The following is a 15,149-nucleotide window of genomic DNA, read 5'->3' on the forward strand; positions in this document are numbered from 1 at the left end:
TGTTTATTTCTATGTTTATAATTTGCTTGCCAGTTGTTACTGAAGGGGGATTGTTTTGACTAAATGAATTATTTTTTAAGATAATGATTAAACCGTTAGTGAACCTTTTTAGCATTTTGCCTTTTAAATTTGTCTTCACGAGAGAAATTAAAGAAATTTTAAGAATATGGATTAGAATTGAAAAACAACGGAATAAAACAACAAATAAGATTTAAAAACTGTATGTTGTGGATTATATTCAGTTTCAGTGAACTTTTGTTTGCTCATAGGACTACTTAATTTTTCAATTTTAAAAAATTCGTGGTTGATTTGACACTTTGACTAATTGGCTACCAGATTACAGAAAACAAGAAAACTAACAGATTACAGATCTCTTTATGTACTAAACTAGATACAGTACTTTGGCACATACGTGTTACAACTCCCAGTAATGAACTGGTGGACGAACCAAATTTGAAATAAGATAGCTCTGTCCGCCGATTGTGAACACGCTTTCGACAGAGATGAAGCCGTTGTAGGTTTGGGGGACATCGGCCATCTGGACGGAATTCTCCCAAGCCTCTTGCATTTGCAATGAAGATTCAAGGCCGTGCAACACATCGTTCATAGAAGGGCGTCGGATCCCCGGGCTAACCAGGCAACTCAGTGCTATATTGACATAATGCCTCAGGCATTCAGGAGCTACTTTGCCGATTAGGTATGGATCAATGACGGCATCGATAGTTCCTATTTCGATGCAAAATCGGAACCAATCAAGTAACAAAACCTCATCCGTGTTTTGGTCTCGAAAACAAGGGGTCTTGGCACACAATACTTCCAACAACACAACTCCGAAAGCATACACATCGGTTTTCCTTGTCACTTTACCGGTGTGCACGTACTCACGGTCCAAATATCCCATCGTACCAAAATATCTCATCGTGTCAATAATATTTGTTTCCACGCCCCCGGTTGCCATCCTAGGGTGAATTGGCACGGAATGTTCAAAATTGGCAACTGCCGCAACACATTTATCATCTAGAAGTACGTTTGACGGGTTCAGGTTACAGTGGACGAATTGTTGTTGTACATTCGAATGGAGGTAATCGAGACCTCGTGCGGTGTCGATGCAAATCTCAAGCCGCTTTTTCCAAAGAAGTGGATCGTAATCGCTATCGTGGAGATGACTTTTCAATGTCCCATTTAGCATGTAATTGTACAAGAGAATCAACTCCTGTTTTTCATTACAAAATCCTATCAAAGAGACTATGTTAGTGTGACAGCTAAGAGATTGTACCTTAATCTCGGCACTATATTCCTTCAAGCTTTGTCTCGACGCCGATATGAACTTTTTGATCGCAACATCAAGATTTCCCCCCACCATATATCCCTCGTACAAGCTAAAGAAACCGTATTGGCTAATCAAAAGACCCTCATTGAAATCATTTGTGGCAGCGCAAATCTCAGCAAGAGAGAAACGACGGTATACGGATTGGGTAAGGTCGCCTAAAATTGGTCCTCCACCATCATATAAATCGTTGCCCTTCCCTGCTCTCAACCAACGATTCATACCTTTAGGCACAAGCTTTATGCCCGCCTGAAACGGCTTTGCAGTAGTTCCAGGCGATCTTCCCTTACGCTCATGCGACACCAATGCAATCTCAAGGCTCTCCACTACTTCAGACATTGTAGGCCTTTCCTCTGGTTTAGTATGTAAACAATTGGTAGCAAGTTTTGCGAAGTACTTAAGACTATGTGGTGTTGTTTCTCCACTAAGAGAGGGATCGATGATTCGGTCAAGCATTCCCTTTTCGATGTACATTTTTGCCCAAAGAATTAGACTGTTTTGCTCCTCCCCGAGTCTATCATCTAACGGTGGCCGACCACACAAGACTTCTAACAACACCACGCCAAAGGCATACACATCAGATTTCCTGGTTACTCGACCAGTGATTAAATATTCTGGATCCCAATATCCTCGCGTTGCTATGACTTTTGTGCTAACATGGGTTGTTGTTTGGCTTGTAATGCATTTACATATCCCGAAATCAGAAACCTTTGCTACCCAATTCTCATCCAACAAAATGTTTGTGCTCTTCACATCTCGGTGTATAATAAGTTGTTTGGTACCAGTATGAAGATAGTCGAGTGCTTGTGCGGCACCAAGGCAAATGTTGAGCCTTTGAGCCCACGTTAGATGAGATATACTTTTACCATATACTTCTCTACTTGGTTTGTAAAGATGATTGGCAAGAGTCCCACGAGCTATGTATTCGTAAACAAGAATCATCTCTTGATTCTCGTTGCCATAGCCGATGAGTGAAACGAGATTAGTATGATGGAACTTTGAAAGCAACTTTACCTCTGTCCAAAATTCTTCAGCACCTTGGTTGGACTGGGCATTCAACCTCTTTATGGCAACCATCGTAGCACCATCGTCGATGAACCCCTTATATACCTTACCGAATCCCCCGATCCCGATAACTAATGCATCATCAAAATTGTTAGTCGCTATTAGTACCTCGTCCAGTGAAAAGCAACGACAAGTGCCCTCCGATTGAATCACATCACCGTCGATTGGATTCTGACTCTTTGAAATGGGTAACCGATTGGACGAGGCTCCGGGCAGAGCATGTTCTGGAGAGTGTAACAAGTCAAAAAACTCAGTAACATTGGCGGCAAGCCTAACTGGCTGACTAATTTGTGTCAAGAAATCGGTGTTTTGGTTCTGATCCTTTGAAATGGGTAACCGATTGGACGAGGCTCCGGACAGAGCATGTTCTGGAGAGGGTAACAAGTCAAAAAACTCAGTAACATTGGCGGCAAGCCCAACTGGCTGACTAATTTGGTCTTCTTCAAAATTCTGGCTCTTTAGAGATGACATGTTCCGGAGAATATTTTTGGAACAATGGCAGCTACTGTTAAGAATGGGGAATTCGGAGATATTGATCTCACTGGTGACGAGGGGGAGAGAGAGGGAGAGAGACAGGGGGAAACGGGATAAGGGAGAAACACATGGTAATGGTTGAAGCCAATTGAACCTCTAGGAAATTACTGGGAAAATGTTTAACTCCTAATGTCAAAAAGTGCCCCCCTACTCCACACGGTTTGCGTCTCTAAAACCCGAGAATTTGTGCCCTTTTTTTATCGATTATATTTTTTAATTTATAACGAATTTCATGATTTTACGAACTTTGTATATTAAAACTAATTGAAATCTATCAAACAATATTCATTTTGCATATATTTTGAGAGCCATATTAAAAGATTTAAGCGATTAAAAATGGTACACCAAATAAGTATTTATTTCTTAAGAATACTTAGTGGAACAAGAACTCTGAATTATTTTTCTTTCCAAAGTTGCAAAATAAGACTTCATCCTTCTCTTTTTTAGAGTCCACTATTTTATTTTGGAATATCCCTTAATAAGTGTCAATTTTGTAAAATTAGTGGGTAAAAGTTTGTATATTTTTCATTTTATCCATAAAAGTAGATTCTATTTTGAAAAGTTAGTAATTAAAAAAGTAATGATGATGTCCCATAGAGGGAAAGTAAGAAAAGTGAAGGTAAAAGCTAATGTGAAAAATATAATGATGATGTCTGTTTAATAAGTTAAAATTATGAAATAAATATTTAAAAAAAGACGAGTGCGTACTTTTTTTTTTAAAGAAGGCTTATTAGCGGTTTAACAGAACGAGACATGCATGGGGGTGTGGTCTGCACCGTTAATTAAAGCTTTTGATAGGGTCCACTCTCAACTACTTCCACTAGAGTGTGTCCAAGTCAGTTTATTTACTGTAATTCGGGGAGTTGACTTATCAGCAGTGAACTAACTAATGAGAGATTACTGTATATAGACTCAACGACCCACATGAATTAATATACAATCCTAAGACGTTTTGAACTTGACATATAAGAGTAATCAAGTCCCCAAATCTCGAACTCTTGATTAAATAAAATTGTCTCATGCTCTATACATTTTCACGTGTGTGTCTATGTGTTTATTAATTTTTTTGCATCCTAGTTGTAACTTAATTAAGGAGGAGTTTTTAGACTGCATCATTTGCATTTTAAGATAATGAATTCTTTTTCAGCATTTCCTATGGAAACTAAAAAGAACAAATGAGACTCGGAAACTCTGTTCATTTTGAGCTATTTTATTTTATTTTTTTAACCGAGGAACAATCCTGCATCCGAGCCACAATTGGACCCGACTGCGCAATCCAAACCTCGGGGAAGAGTAGCACAGCAACCCACCGCCATGGTCCCCCACTTAAATCATGGTTTGCCTAAAGAGGGAATCGAACTCTGCTATGTTGCAAGCGCAGGTTTGACCTTACCATGTTGACAACTCATGGGTGGGTTTTGAGCAAACTTTTGTTCGCTCATATTTCTTTTTACTTTTAAAATTCCTCCGGTCATAAAGAGAAACCAAAAAAAAAAAAAAACCCACAAATGACTTATATAAGTATCAACATTCAGAAAACTCAAAAAAGCGAATCACAAATGGGGCCTTCATTGGACTGGACGAACATGTTTTGATGTACGTGATTGTTGCTGAATTTCATTAGCTCACACGACAAAGAGATAGAAGGATTTCAGAAATAATCACGCCAAATAACATGGCGTCTACCGTAGAAGCTTGATACCGCAGGCTAGTACTGTAGCTATGATAGTTCGTCCAAAAATACTAGTTACAGACACGCAAATGCACGGGCACGCGGCACACACACTCACACCGGCCATGGGATCCACCGTGTCCGTGTGATGGGAGAAAAGAGAGTGATAACTGATTATTAATTGCCCAAGTAAAGATGGAGTAAAGATGGAGAAAGATTGAGCAAAGTAGAGATGGATAACATGGATAAGAAATTTGGGAAAGAGAATAAGAGAACTCGTGGTATATTTTAGGCCCACTGTAGTTTTGGGCTTTGTTTGGCCCTCGGGTGTCCTTGAGCTTTCATTGTATATTCTGGGTATGGTAGATTCATAGGTGTTTGGGCTTTGTCTCAATTTGACTATATTCCGATGTTTCATTGATTCTAATTGATGCATTCACAAAAAGAATCATATGAACTCAAACACAAACTATTGGATAACGAGTAATTATTCAGGAGCCTGGAAGCACCACGTTTTCAAAACCACATATTTATGTAGGTTACATATAGTTGGTCGTGGATCCTATTGGAATGTGTGGTTATGGCAATGCTTCCGGAATACTGAATAATTTCACTTGAATAACGAACCCTTTTTGCTTAATCTTTGCCAGCTTGGGTCCAGTCTGTTTTCAAATTTTCAAACTTGTTTCGTCTATTAAAGAGCATTTTACGAGCCGGTCTTATTCCCTCCGACTCCCACCCAATTTCTTAAATATACCTCTAAGGATTCAACATACTTTTATACCAACGATACCCCTTAATCCTCCTCGGTAAGAACCTCGGCATATAGTTGTAAAAACTCAGCTAATAAGCATGAGTTCATAATCTCGAGTCACTTCTTCCAAAGAACAGTATCCGCATCGGTTATGTGGAGATGACTTTCCAACGTCCCATTGACTATGCACTCATACATGAGGATCAACTCATGCTCCTCATTACAAAATCCATCAAAGAGAGTATGTTAGGAAAGCGTGCGGGTCAGAGATTGTACCCGATCGAATCTTCGTACTAACTAGTTTGGTCAAGTTTTCTTCTCTCGATAGGTTTCGTTTGATCGCAACCACACTAGTTGCCCCCACCATACATCCCTTGTACAAACTAAACAAATTGTCTTGGCCGATCATAAAACCATCATTGAAATCGTTCGTGGCAGCACGAATCTCAGCAAGCGAGAAACAGGGGATTCCAATTGGGTAAGGTCGTCTACAATAGGTCCTCCACCGTCGTTGCAACTGTTCCAACGATTCATACTTTTATGCCCAAGTTTTATGCCCAGAAATGCCTATGCACTAGTCCTCTGCGATCTTCTCTTACGTTCATGAGACACCAATGCAATCTCAAGGCTCCCCACTGCTTCGGTCATTGTAAGCCGGGCCCTCGGGCTTCATTCTTATCTTTCTTCTTCTCCTCAATATTTTTCTCTTTCATCTTCCAATATTCAAGCTTCTGTGCACTTTCTTTCAACTTGAGTAATTAATTTCCGTTTTGTGTTCAAACGGCGTCCAAGGGAAATTCAGTTAGTTTCTTTTCTTTAGCCAAAACGTTAATAGTTTCGAAGGACAGCAGATCCTGCTGTGAGAAAGTCACAGCAAGTCACCCGAGGCCCTTAAATTCCTAAGAAAAATTTGCGAAAATTTATTCTCCATTTCACTATGAGTTCTCCTAAGCGGTCCGACAACAAAGTCCAATTAACTACATCCAAACTACTTTGATTTTGCGCTCTCTCTTTCTCTTAAAATTCTTTGCTTTTTGCTTTTGCAGGAGATAATAGAACCGTTAGAAAAAAAACAAAAGCCAAAGTTTGATTTGCGATCTTTAGTGGAGTCTTTACATTTTCTCTAACAGCTTGCTCGAGCACACGAGCTCTTGCAAGGCAATCTCTGGGTGACTTTTCCCTATTAACTGATAAATGACCTAAATAAACTACATTGACTAAAACTCGTGTCTTTACGGATTTTTAAGCAGTCATTTCACTCACACAAATCAACTCGAATATCATTTAAAAAAAACAACCTGACTATATATTGTCATTAGTCTGGGAAAAAAAATAGTGGAAACTCAATGTTCACTTGACAGTGTGTCTAATCATGTGGTCAAGAGTTTAACTTGGAGATTTTTTTTTTTTTTGCATCCAAACTTATACAAAAAAAAAAAACCCTTCTTTTATCACATCTTCAAGGATTATGAAAGGATGCCTGGAGCAGCCAAGCTCTCAATCTTAGACCCCATGTTGGATTGAAGTAATAGGGATTTGGAGGGTCATTTCCTGCCGCCTAGCCCCTTGAATTGTCTTCAGAGTGACACACTTGGGAACTTGCAAGAGCCATGGCCTACTCAACAAAATTTACACGAAGGAAATATCAATCAGTATAAGGATAAAAACCGTACTTATAATAACAAAATACACATATTACTAGTATTTGTTAAGCTAATTTATCACACGAGCCTGTTTATTTGATCGGATATAATTTACCAAATTGAACCATACAATGTGACTCCTGTTAAATGTTTTCTGGCCTGGATAAATCATCCATTGGTTTTATATCACGAAGTATACTACGAGGGGTATGGTATTATAGTCCAATCACTATTACTTCAATGGGACAATCGATCCTGTGAGATTATATATCCCTTTGCTGTTTGTCCCGGCAAACAAACGGTCAGAGTGACTAAAAGGACTATTCCTAATTTCCAAAACTCAAGGCATTTCATTGGGGTTTTCCTTTTTTTTTTTTTTTTAAATTGCTGTCCTAGCTCTGACTCTCTCTCCCAAATGGTAAAAATGGAACTTACTTGGATCCCTTGTGGTTTGAACAGCAAGTCCATTGAAATAGCAACTAGTGCCAGCGTTCCGAAACTTCGCCCAATACGAACTAAAAGCATAACTCGCGTGCGAAATCACTGAAATCGGCTCATAACACTCCCTCCCGTGCTCAATCGCAGCGCAAGTCCCATTCCCCCGACCACAAACATCCCCTAATGCCGACTCTAGCTCTGTCGAATTCACCCCCTTCGCCGCCACACACCATATGTTTCCCCGGTATGGCCTATTATTCGTCGCCTCTGGCAATGGTGTAGCATATTTGGATTCTGACCTTCTCCCGGTCAAGTCCAACTTATAGACGGGCCTTCCGTTAGGGTAAAACAAGCCCCAATGTCGCTCTGTTCCTGGCCCGGGCTTCTGGTTCTCATTATACAAGGAAAAAATAAACGTTGGTATTATCAACCCTGGCCTAGCCGGTGTCCCTATTGGTGGTTTGGCAGTCATCTTTTGTACTAGGTTGCGGTTGTAAGTGGCTGCATTGTATATATTTGCACCATATTGTTCAATGTCACCGTCGTTAGGCCAACCGGTCTCTGCTATCGCTAACTTGATATTTTGATGCCCTAATTTGGTCATGGCAAAGATGATCGAGTCTAGCATTTGGTCCAAAAGGTTGTTGTACTCTAACCCGGTAACAGGGTCCGTGTAGATTAGGTTTTTGCTTCTACATAGCGCAAAATCAAGGTTTATGTTAGTAGGATCTTCAGACCATGGAAAGTACGGGTAAACATCGATGAAGAAAAATGACCTGGTCCTCCCCAAGAAATCTAACAACGGAACCATGATTCGTTCCGATATATCGAACCTAAATCTTCCGGAAGAAGGCGGATAGCTCGATTCCAACACGTCCATGGCGAGTGGAGTCCCGACTTTAATGTTCCTAATGTTGTGCCACTTGAGCGCGATCTGGATCCTGGTCATGGTCGGGACCAGGTCACGCCACAACCGTTGGTCTTGGGTGCCGTTGTAGCTCAGGATTTCGTTCCCGACAAGTATGAACCGGATCATGGTCTCTGGGTAGTACGGGAGGACATTTTCGCGTACCCAAAGGTCCGCTTCAGCTCTGTTCGAAGCGATTTTTGGAATTAGGTCATTTGGGACCATTATAGCGACATGCATATCAGTTCCTGATAATTGCCTGAGGATTTCAGGGTTAGCATCGTATATCTTCACTAGACCGGCATTCATGCTTTCGAGGAGCTGAATTGATTGGGAGGGGGGTGGTAAATCGTTGCCTAGCTGCCCATAGTTAACTCCAATCCTGTTTGAATTTGTTGCACCTGCCAAAGGGAGTGAGAGAAAGGTTAGTGGAAGCCAGAATAAGAGAGAGAAGAATCGCGTACGACGAATTAAAAGGACGTACGAAATCATCCACAGGCGGATATGGACATCGGAATTTCACTACGAAAGAGAGAGAGAGAGAGAATGTTTTGCTAAAACGCTAGAGCCTCGAAACTCCTGTTATGTTCTAAGAGTATCGCGCATAACGAATTGTCAAAATACCCAAAGAAAAACTCAGGTCAAAAAATTAATCGGGTTAGTGCAAGTCGTAAATGAATCATAACCCGAACTCGAGATGCCAGTGACAACAACAAAGAACATTTGTTACATAAAGAGACTTACATGAGAAAGCAAGGGGACAGAAGAAAAGCAGGGCAAGAAGTGCCGTCTCTCTCATTTTGTGTTTGTCCATCTCAAAATTCCTCCAAAGTGAGCAAGCAAGTGGAGAGAGAGAGAGAGAGAGAGAGAGAGAGAGTGCAGAAAATGGAGTGAAGGATGAGGTGCATATGTAGTGAAGTGAGTGCTAATTAAAAGAACTCGTGGAACAGTTCAACAACCAGAAATGTGAAACGTACTTAAGCGAGAATGTGTTAGTTTTTAGGCTGGGTGATCTTTGCGAGATCATTCACAAGGAAAGTGAGTTCCTATTGTTTTTAGTTTCATTTGGTTCTTGTTAAAACGAATTCAAACAAGAAGGTGAATATGTAAATTAGAGCGATGTTGAGAAATTTCAAGCCTCGATTACTTGGAAATTTGGAAGGTAAATAACAAAACAAAACAAAATAGAACGATATAGATCATTGAATACATGAATGAGATTAAATTGTTTACACCGCCGGTGTAAAAATTTATTTTCTCTAAATCAATTACATTGCGCCACGTCGCCACATGAATATGCTCGTACGTCGAAGGCAACGTGAGATTCCTTCAACTCGGGTTTGAGAAAAGCCTCGTCAAAGAGTGGTACATATGAAAAGCGTTTCGGTTAAATTGGTACATATGAAAAGCAATGTGGATGTGCCTAACGAAAATGGTTTATGAACTCCTAGCATCCCACTATCTGTGGGTAGCTAATTCAGAGGTTTTTTTTTTGTGTGTGCGCTAAAAATGAAACTACAGGTATAGTACTTTGTCACTCTCGCCTGAAAGTATTTCTCCTTCGCACTATACTACTATCTGTAAGGGACTCTGCGCATTCATATCGGAACTGATGCTGAGATCCCACAACGTGAGCTAATTCAGAGTTGACATATGACTTAAGGACCCAGATGTCGAACCATCTTTCCCACATGATTTCTTATTGCAAATCATAACACCATAAAGAGTTGGGCTTGGGAGCTAAGCCCATGGGCTAGACTAAGCTTCTTGGAATGGGCCTTTAAAAAACCCAAAAGATACAACAGTTCAAAGGTACATCAAGAATTGAGAAACCCTCAAATAAACAAAGAAAATTGGCATGCGGCCTGCTATAGTGCTATGGATTGGGAAGTTGAAAGTTACATATTTGCTCAAAAACCATCAAATAAATAAAGAAATTGGTAAAAAAATAAAAATTAAACTGGCAAACTCATTCCAAAGAATGTGCTAACTCTAACTGTAACACCCCACTAACCCCCACTAATTTATATCGCCTGACAAAAAAAAAAGGTGGTACTATAGAGGTGCTGGTTGCGATGCCACGATTCGAGGTTTACTAAGTGCCAATTTGCAAAAAAATTGTAAAAGCAGATTATGGAATTAGCTAGCTTCTAAAAGTTCACAATTATTGGATTGTTTGCTGCATAATCAAGAAGCGGTTTTTTAAAAATCACAAGCTTTTTTGAAGCTATTTTATTGCCCGAAAGTTGATTTTTTTAGAAGCTACAATTTGGATGCTTTTACAGATTCTGAAAAAAGACTACCCCCAGTTAAGGACAAATTAAATAGACTAAAATTCACAGCAACAAGCTTATTTTGCAGTTTTTATAGCATACACTACTCTTTAGCTTCTGTAATATTTTATCTACCATTCAAATTAAGTTGCAGTAAACACTCTTCATAACTTTCTCCAAAATAAAAATTAAGAATATGAAATAGAATCAATAATTTAGAATAAAAATAATAGAAAAAGCTATTGCAATATCCTCCAGTATATGAGTTTCCACTGTCTCAGTTCCTATTTTTCTAGGTAGAATTATTGTGTCGTAATTAACTTTAGATCATCACAAGGATATTTGAGGTTTATTGATGTGATCGTTGCAGCTGTCCTACTGCTGCTTGTTCTTCTTTTTATACAAAAAATGTTTATACAATCAAAACATAATAAACTCTTGTTGCCTTAAAAATCGATTTATTTATATAGGTACGTACTCTTTTTTTTTTTTTTTTTTTTTTTTGAGCGGCAAAGAAATTTTATTATACAAGTACTCGTAATGATTGCTTTAAAAATCATTGAAAAAACATAAAAAAAAATTCTACTTAAACTAGCTTTTCACTAACCTTTTTTTATTTATTCCCCATAATAATCGGCTATTCGTGCCATGCACGACCCCATTCTTAAGATCATATTTCACTACTGCTTAATTATTAATTCAGAATTGCTCAGCCGACCATTGTTATTAGATTCGTCCTCTCTGTGACTCATACAATAGAGAAATGTTAGAACTTCATGCATCTATAATTATATATATAATGAACTGAACTGATTGATCCTAGTTTTATGGAAGACTGCTTAAAATAAATTTGATTTTTTGTCTCACTAATTAGGATTTGCCTTGTCAGCACAACATGCAAATAGTTGTTTGGCAACGCCAACTTGGGCGGTTAAGAAGTGGTGTTAAGATTGACTTGTTCAAGTTTATACTTAGCCCCGGCCCCGTGGCAGCTTCGAGAATTTTTAATAGGGTGTTCAGAATTTACCTTAATTTATGAAACGACAAGATATATATGTACAAAACTTCATATATTAGTACAAATAGTGCAATTAAAAAACATCAAAATGCATAGGAGTTTGCAATTGTTCTTGACAAAACTTTACATTTTGAGCCAATTAAGGAAGATTATTTGGCTCATAGATATATATTTACTAACATTTTTTTAGGAAAAATTGTGACGAATATATAGGTTGGCACGCACAGATCTTTTTAGATATATTGTCTTCTTTTTGAAGATGAACTGTCAGCTGTCGTTCGAAAAGAAGTCTGAGCATGATAGCTATACCAATAGATCATATTCTCTCTCTCTCTCTCTCTCTCTCTCTCTCTCTCTCTCTCTCTCTCTCTCTCTCTCTCTCTCTCTCTCTCTCTCTCTCTCTCTCTCTCTCTCTCTCTCTCTCTCTCTCTCTCTCTCTCTCTCATTCATTTTTGTAATTTTGAACACCTACCTTGTTTTGGCTTATTGTATAATTAGGTGTTCTCAATTTCTATTTTGAACGGCAAAAGACGAAATTTTGATTAATCTTTGAATTGAGGTATTACAAAGACTAATAATGCTGAGTAAGTATAAGATGGCATCACAATCATAGGTACCTGAATTGGTTTATATTCATAATAATGCTGAGTGTTCTAATAAACCTAAAATACCTTATAAAATTCGGAAAAAAAATATATTGTGCGGTGTTCACTCCCAACCCAAACTATTCAAATGAACTTTCCAAATTAATCCAATTTACATCGCTTAAAAAGGTACTCCAAATTTTCAACTGTCCATTCCTATTCAAAGTTGCCAGCATGAAAACACAACCATAGAGTCTGTCACTATCCATCGAGGAGACAAATGCAAACGCGTTTATGTGCCCCTAAATTATGGCACTTCTTGTGGTACACAAATAAATAGTTAGGTATAGTAGTCGCTGTTGGAAGGGAAAATTGCTTAAGCAACGAATCATAGTACTAGATAGACCTTAATTTGTTCATGTTTGAACATGGAAACTGCCCCACATGATGAGGCGTTGGGCAAGACTTTACTTGTTTCTTTAGGCCTGAGAAATTTTTCGGTGCCGGGAGGGGTATATCCCATGTGGTACCCACTCAGCACATTCAGGCCGTTCAATACACTTTTAGACGGGCTCGGATTGAAACTCTCTCTCTCCTCTCATCCCAACACTTTCTCTTTTATTTTTCTCTCTCCAAATCCGAGCCGTCAAAAAACGCAATGGATGGCTCGGATGCATCGAGCAGGCACCACGTGGTACCCACCCGGCACTAAAAGTACGTATTTTTTGAATTAAATGCAATGTATTATAAGAGAATGACTTGTCTCGTAAAACAAAAAATAAATAATTAAAAAATAATAACTTTAGCAAAACATGGCCTAATTAAGCACATTCAGACATTCTGTCTTTCCAGTGGCAAAATTTTAAAGTACTAACAAATCTTTCCAATAAGCTAAGTTTATATAAAATAAAAAAAACAAAACAAAACAAAACAAAAAAGAAGAAAGGAATAAAAAGAGCAGATGGTTTCATTTGGTTAGAATTTATGACATTGATATATATGAGATGTGGGCCTTGCATGATTGTACAGTTGGTAAGGATATGGGAGGTTTTTTTTTTTTTTTTTGGTACACTGAAAATGAGGATATCGGAGATGATGCTTGAAACCACAACAAGCCTTGCAATCACAATTCTCAACCAAATCAACAACCCCAAATTGTCAAAGTTAGGTTTGTAAAGTTTGATTCGGTTTTTTTTTTTTCTTTTGGTACACTGGAAATGAGGATATCGGAGATGATGCTTGAAACTACGACAAACCTTGCGATCACAATTCTCAACAAAATCAACAACCCCAAATTGTCAAAGTTCGGTTTGTGAAGTTTGATTCGGTGTTTCTTGCACTTCGTTGACTATTTGGGATTGAGCTACTGGTAAAAAATTACGGAACAGTGCCCATATCGGAGGCTCGCGGGCAGCGTCTCCAGAATCTAGATAGGGGTATTCCGTTAATTGCTGATGTAGACCTTAAGTTATAAATACTTGAATTCTCTTCATCCACCATGTAGTGAAAATTGGTGTGAATTGTGAATGTACTCATTTACACAATTAGGAACGACATAAAGATATTTGTCTTTTTTATCTGTATTATACTTGATTGTTCTTTTTGCATTGTGTGTATTGTGATTTTGCGGATTTCTCAAAAGTACAGACACCATCAATCAGATGTCACATAGCTGGTCGGAGGTGCATGCAAAAGCTAAACCAAACACCTTTTACATCACTAAATCTAACAAGGATCGATGTCACTTATTTAACCAATTTGGTATATGCTAGAAATTCACTACCTGGTCATGCCAACTTATACTTAATTCTTGGTTAGAAAAAAAAATACTAATAATCAAGCTCCGCCCAAACCTGCACGATACAAGCATCTTGACTTGGACTGCTTTTCTCTAATGGTGAAAACGTGCCTCAAACAAAAAAATAACCCAAAAAATATTTGAGACAAAGTACCCACAGGCCACATCATGTGCACAAACATGCAACAACAAAAGTCTTCTTCAAATAACAATCACCAAAACAATACTCCCCTGTATCTGCCTTCTAAAATCCCATGTGACAATTTGACTTTAAACTTCATACCCACCAAAAAAATCCTAAAAGGATTCATCGGAACTCAAATACAAACTAATAACGAGTCATTATTCAGTAGTTCGGAAGCACCACGTGAGCATCACATATTTATGTGGATTACATACACTTAGTCGTGGACCCTATGAGAATATGTGGTTGTGACGGCGCTTCCGGACTACTGAATAATTTCACTCGAATAACAAGCCCTTCTTGCTTAATCTTTGCCAGCTTGGGTCCAGTCTGTTTTCAAAATTTCAAACTTGTTTGGTCTATTATAGCCAGTAAACCTAGCTGGCATATTGATAGTCCACGGGTCTACCAGTTTTATACAGACTGGAAACCAATCGAACATACCCAACCTTAAATGTATCCACAATTGCAGATTGCAAGAAAATTATGGACACAATCATAGAAAAAAACCAAAGAGTAACCAAGAACCCTCAAAAATAGGTATACCATTGTCAAAATGTCAATGAATTCGATACAATTGGTTAACTCTTTGTTCTTTTATTTGTTCATTTACGCTGTGCTAATTCTAACCCCTCAAAAGTAAACAACAAAAGATAATAAGAGTAGCATTACAAAAAGAATACATACATGATTTTCTGTCATCTCTTTTCCTTTCACACGGTTGCAGCACTGTCATCTCCTTTTTTTCAAACCCATTTGATCTTTGATTTTTCGTCTATCGACAGTCGGTTGAATCAAACGAGTCTGCAAACCCGAAAGGTTTCGACGGGATGCTTGATTGTGTTTGGCTGTATGAAGAATCACTAAACATTGATGAAGTGCCTTCATTTGCTTGCCATCTTTGAAGGGCCTGAGGAAGACTCATGTGGAAGTCAATACCGGAATCTTCTTC

At 38.5% G+C, this 15,149-nt stretch overlaps 3 protein-coding genes across 4 annotated transcripts in view; all 3 read right to left on the minus strand.

Moving 5' to 3' along the window:
• Positions 1-344: 344 nt before the first annotated feature.
• LOC131315729 (probable receptor-like protein kinase At5g18500) lies at positions 345-2,961 on the minus strand. Of its 2 annotated transcripts, XM_058344927.1 has the most exons (2): positions 2,795-2,960; positions 345-2,641 (listed from the first exon to the last, which is right to left on the minus strand). In XM_058344927.1, exons 1-2 carry the CDS (start codon positions 2,861-2,863, stop codon positions 416-418), a joined length of 2,295 nt encoding a protein of 764 aa, XP_058200910.1. In that variant the 5' UTR covers positions 2,864-2,960; the 3' UTR covers positions 345-415. The 2 variants fall into 2 exon arrangements, with proteins under 2 accessions (XP_058200910.1, XP_058200909.1); XM_058344926.1 differs by having other exon boundaries at positions 345-2,961.
• A 3,408-nt stretch (positions 2,962-6,369) lies between these two features.
• Positions 6,370-8,753, minus strand: LOC131317108 (probable glucan endo-1,3-beta-glucosidase A6). Its single transcript, XM_058346683.1, has 2 exons — positions 7,431-8,753; positions 6,370-6,539 (listed from the first exon to the last, which is right to left on the minus strand). The coding sequence occupies exons 1-2, from the start codon at positions 8,647-8,649 to the stop codon at positions 6,370-6,372; spliced, it is 1,389 nt and encodes a 462-aa protein (XP_058202666.1). The 5' UTR covers positions 8,650-8,753.
• A 5,961-nt stretch (positions 8,754-14,714) lies between these two features.
• Positions 14,715-15,149, minus strand: part of LOC131315727 (receptor-like kinase TMK4) — a 4,057-nt gene continuing 3,622 nt past the window's right edge. The window contains exon 2 of the mRNA XM_058344925.1: positions 14,715-15,149. This exon is cut by the window's right edge and continues 338 nt beyond it. Coding sequence (XP_058200908.1) covers positions 14,973-15,149 — 177 coding nt within the window. The 3' untranslated portion in view covers positions 14,715-14,972.

This window comes from Rhododendron vialii, chromosome 2a (assembly GCF_030253575.1).
Source record: "Rhododendron vialii isolate Sample 1 chromosome 2a, ASM3025357v1".
NCBI lineage: Eukaryota > Viridiplantae > Streptophyta > Magnoliopsida > Ericales > Ericaceae > Rhododendron > Rhododendron vialii.

Bases quoted from the DNA above. Each gene is read 5' to 3' on its own strand.
- LOC131317108 (XM_058346683.1), bottom strand. From the start codon at position 8,649: ATGAATGCCGGTCTAGTGAAGATATACGATGCTAACCCTGAAATCCTC. The intron at 6,540-7,430 runs GTAAGTTCCATT...GTCATTTATCAG, and splicing joins TCAAACCACAAGGGATCCAA to TTAATAGGGAAAAGTCACCC.
- LOC131315729 (XM_058344926.1), bottom strand. From the start codon at position 2,863: ATGTCATCTCTAAAGAGCCAGAATTTTGAAGAAGACCAAATTAGTCAG.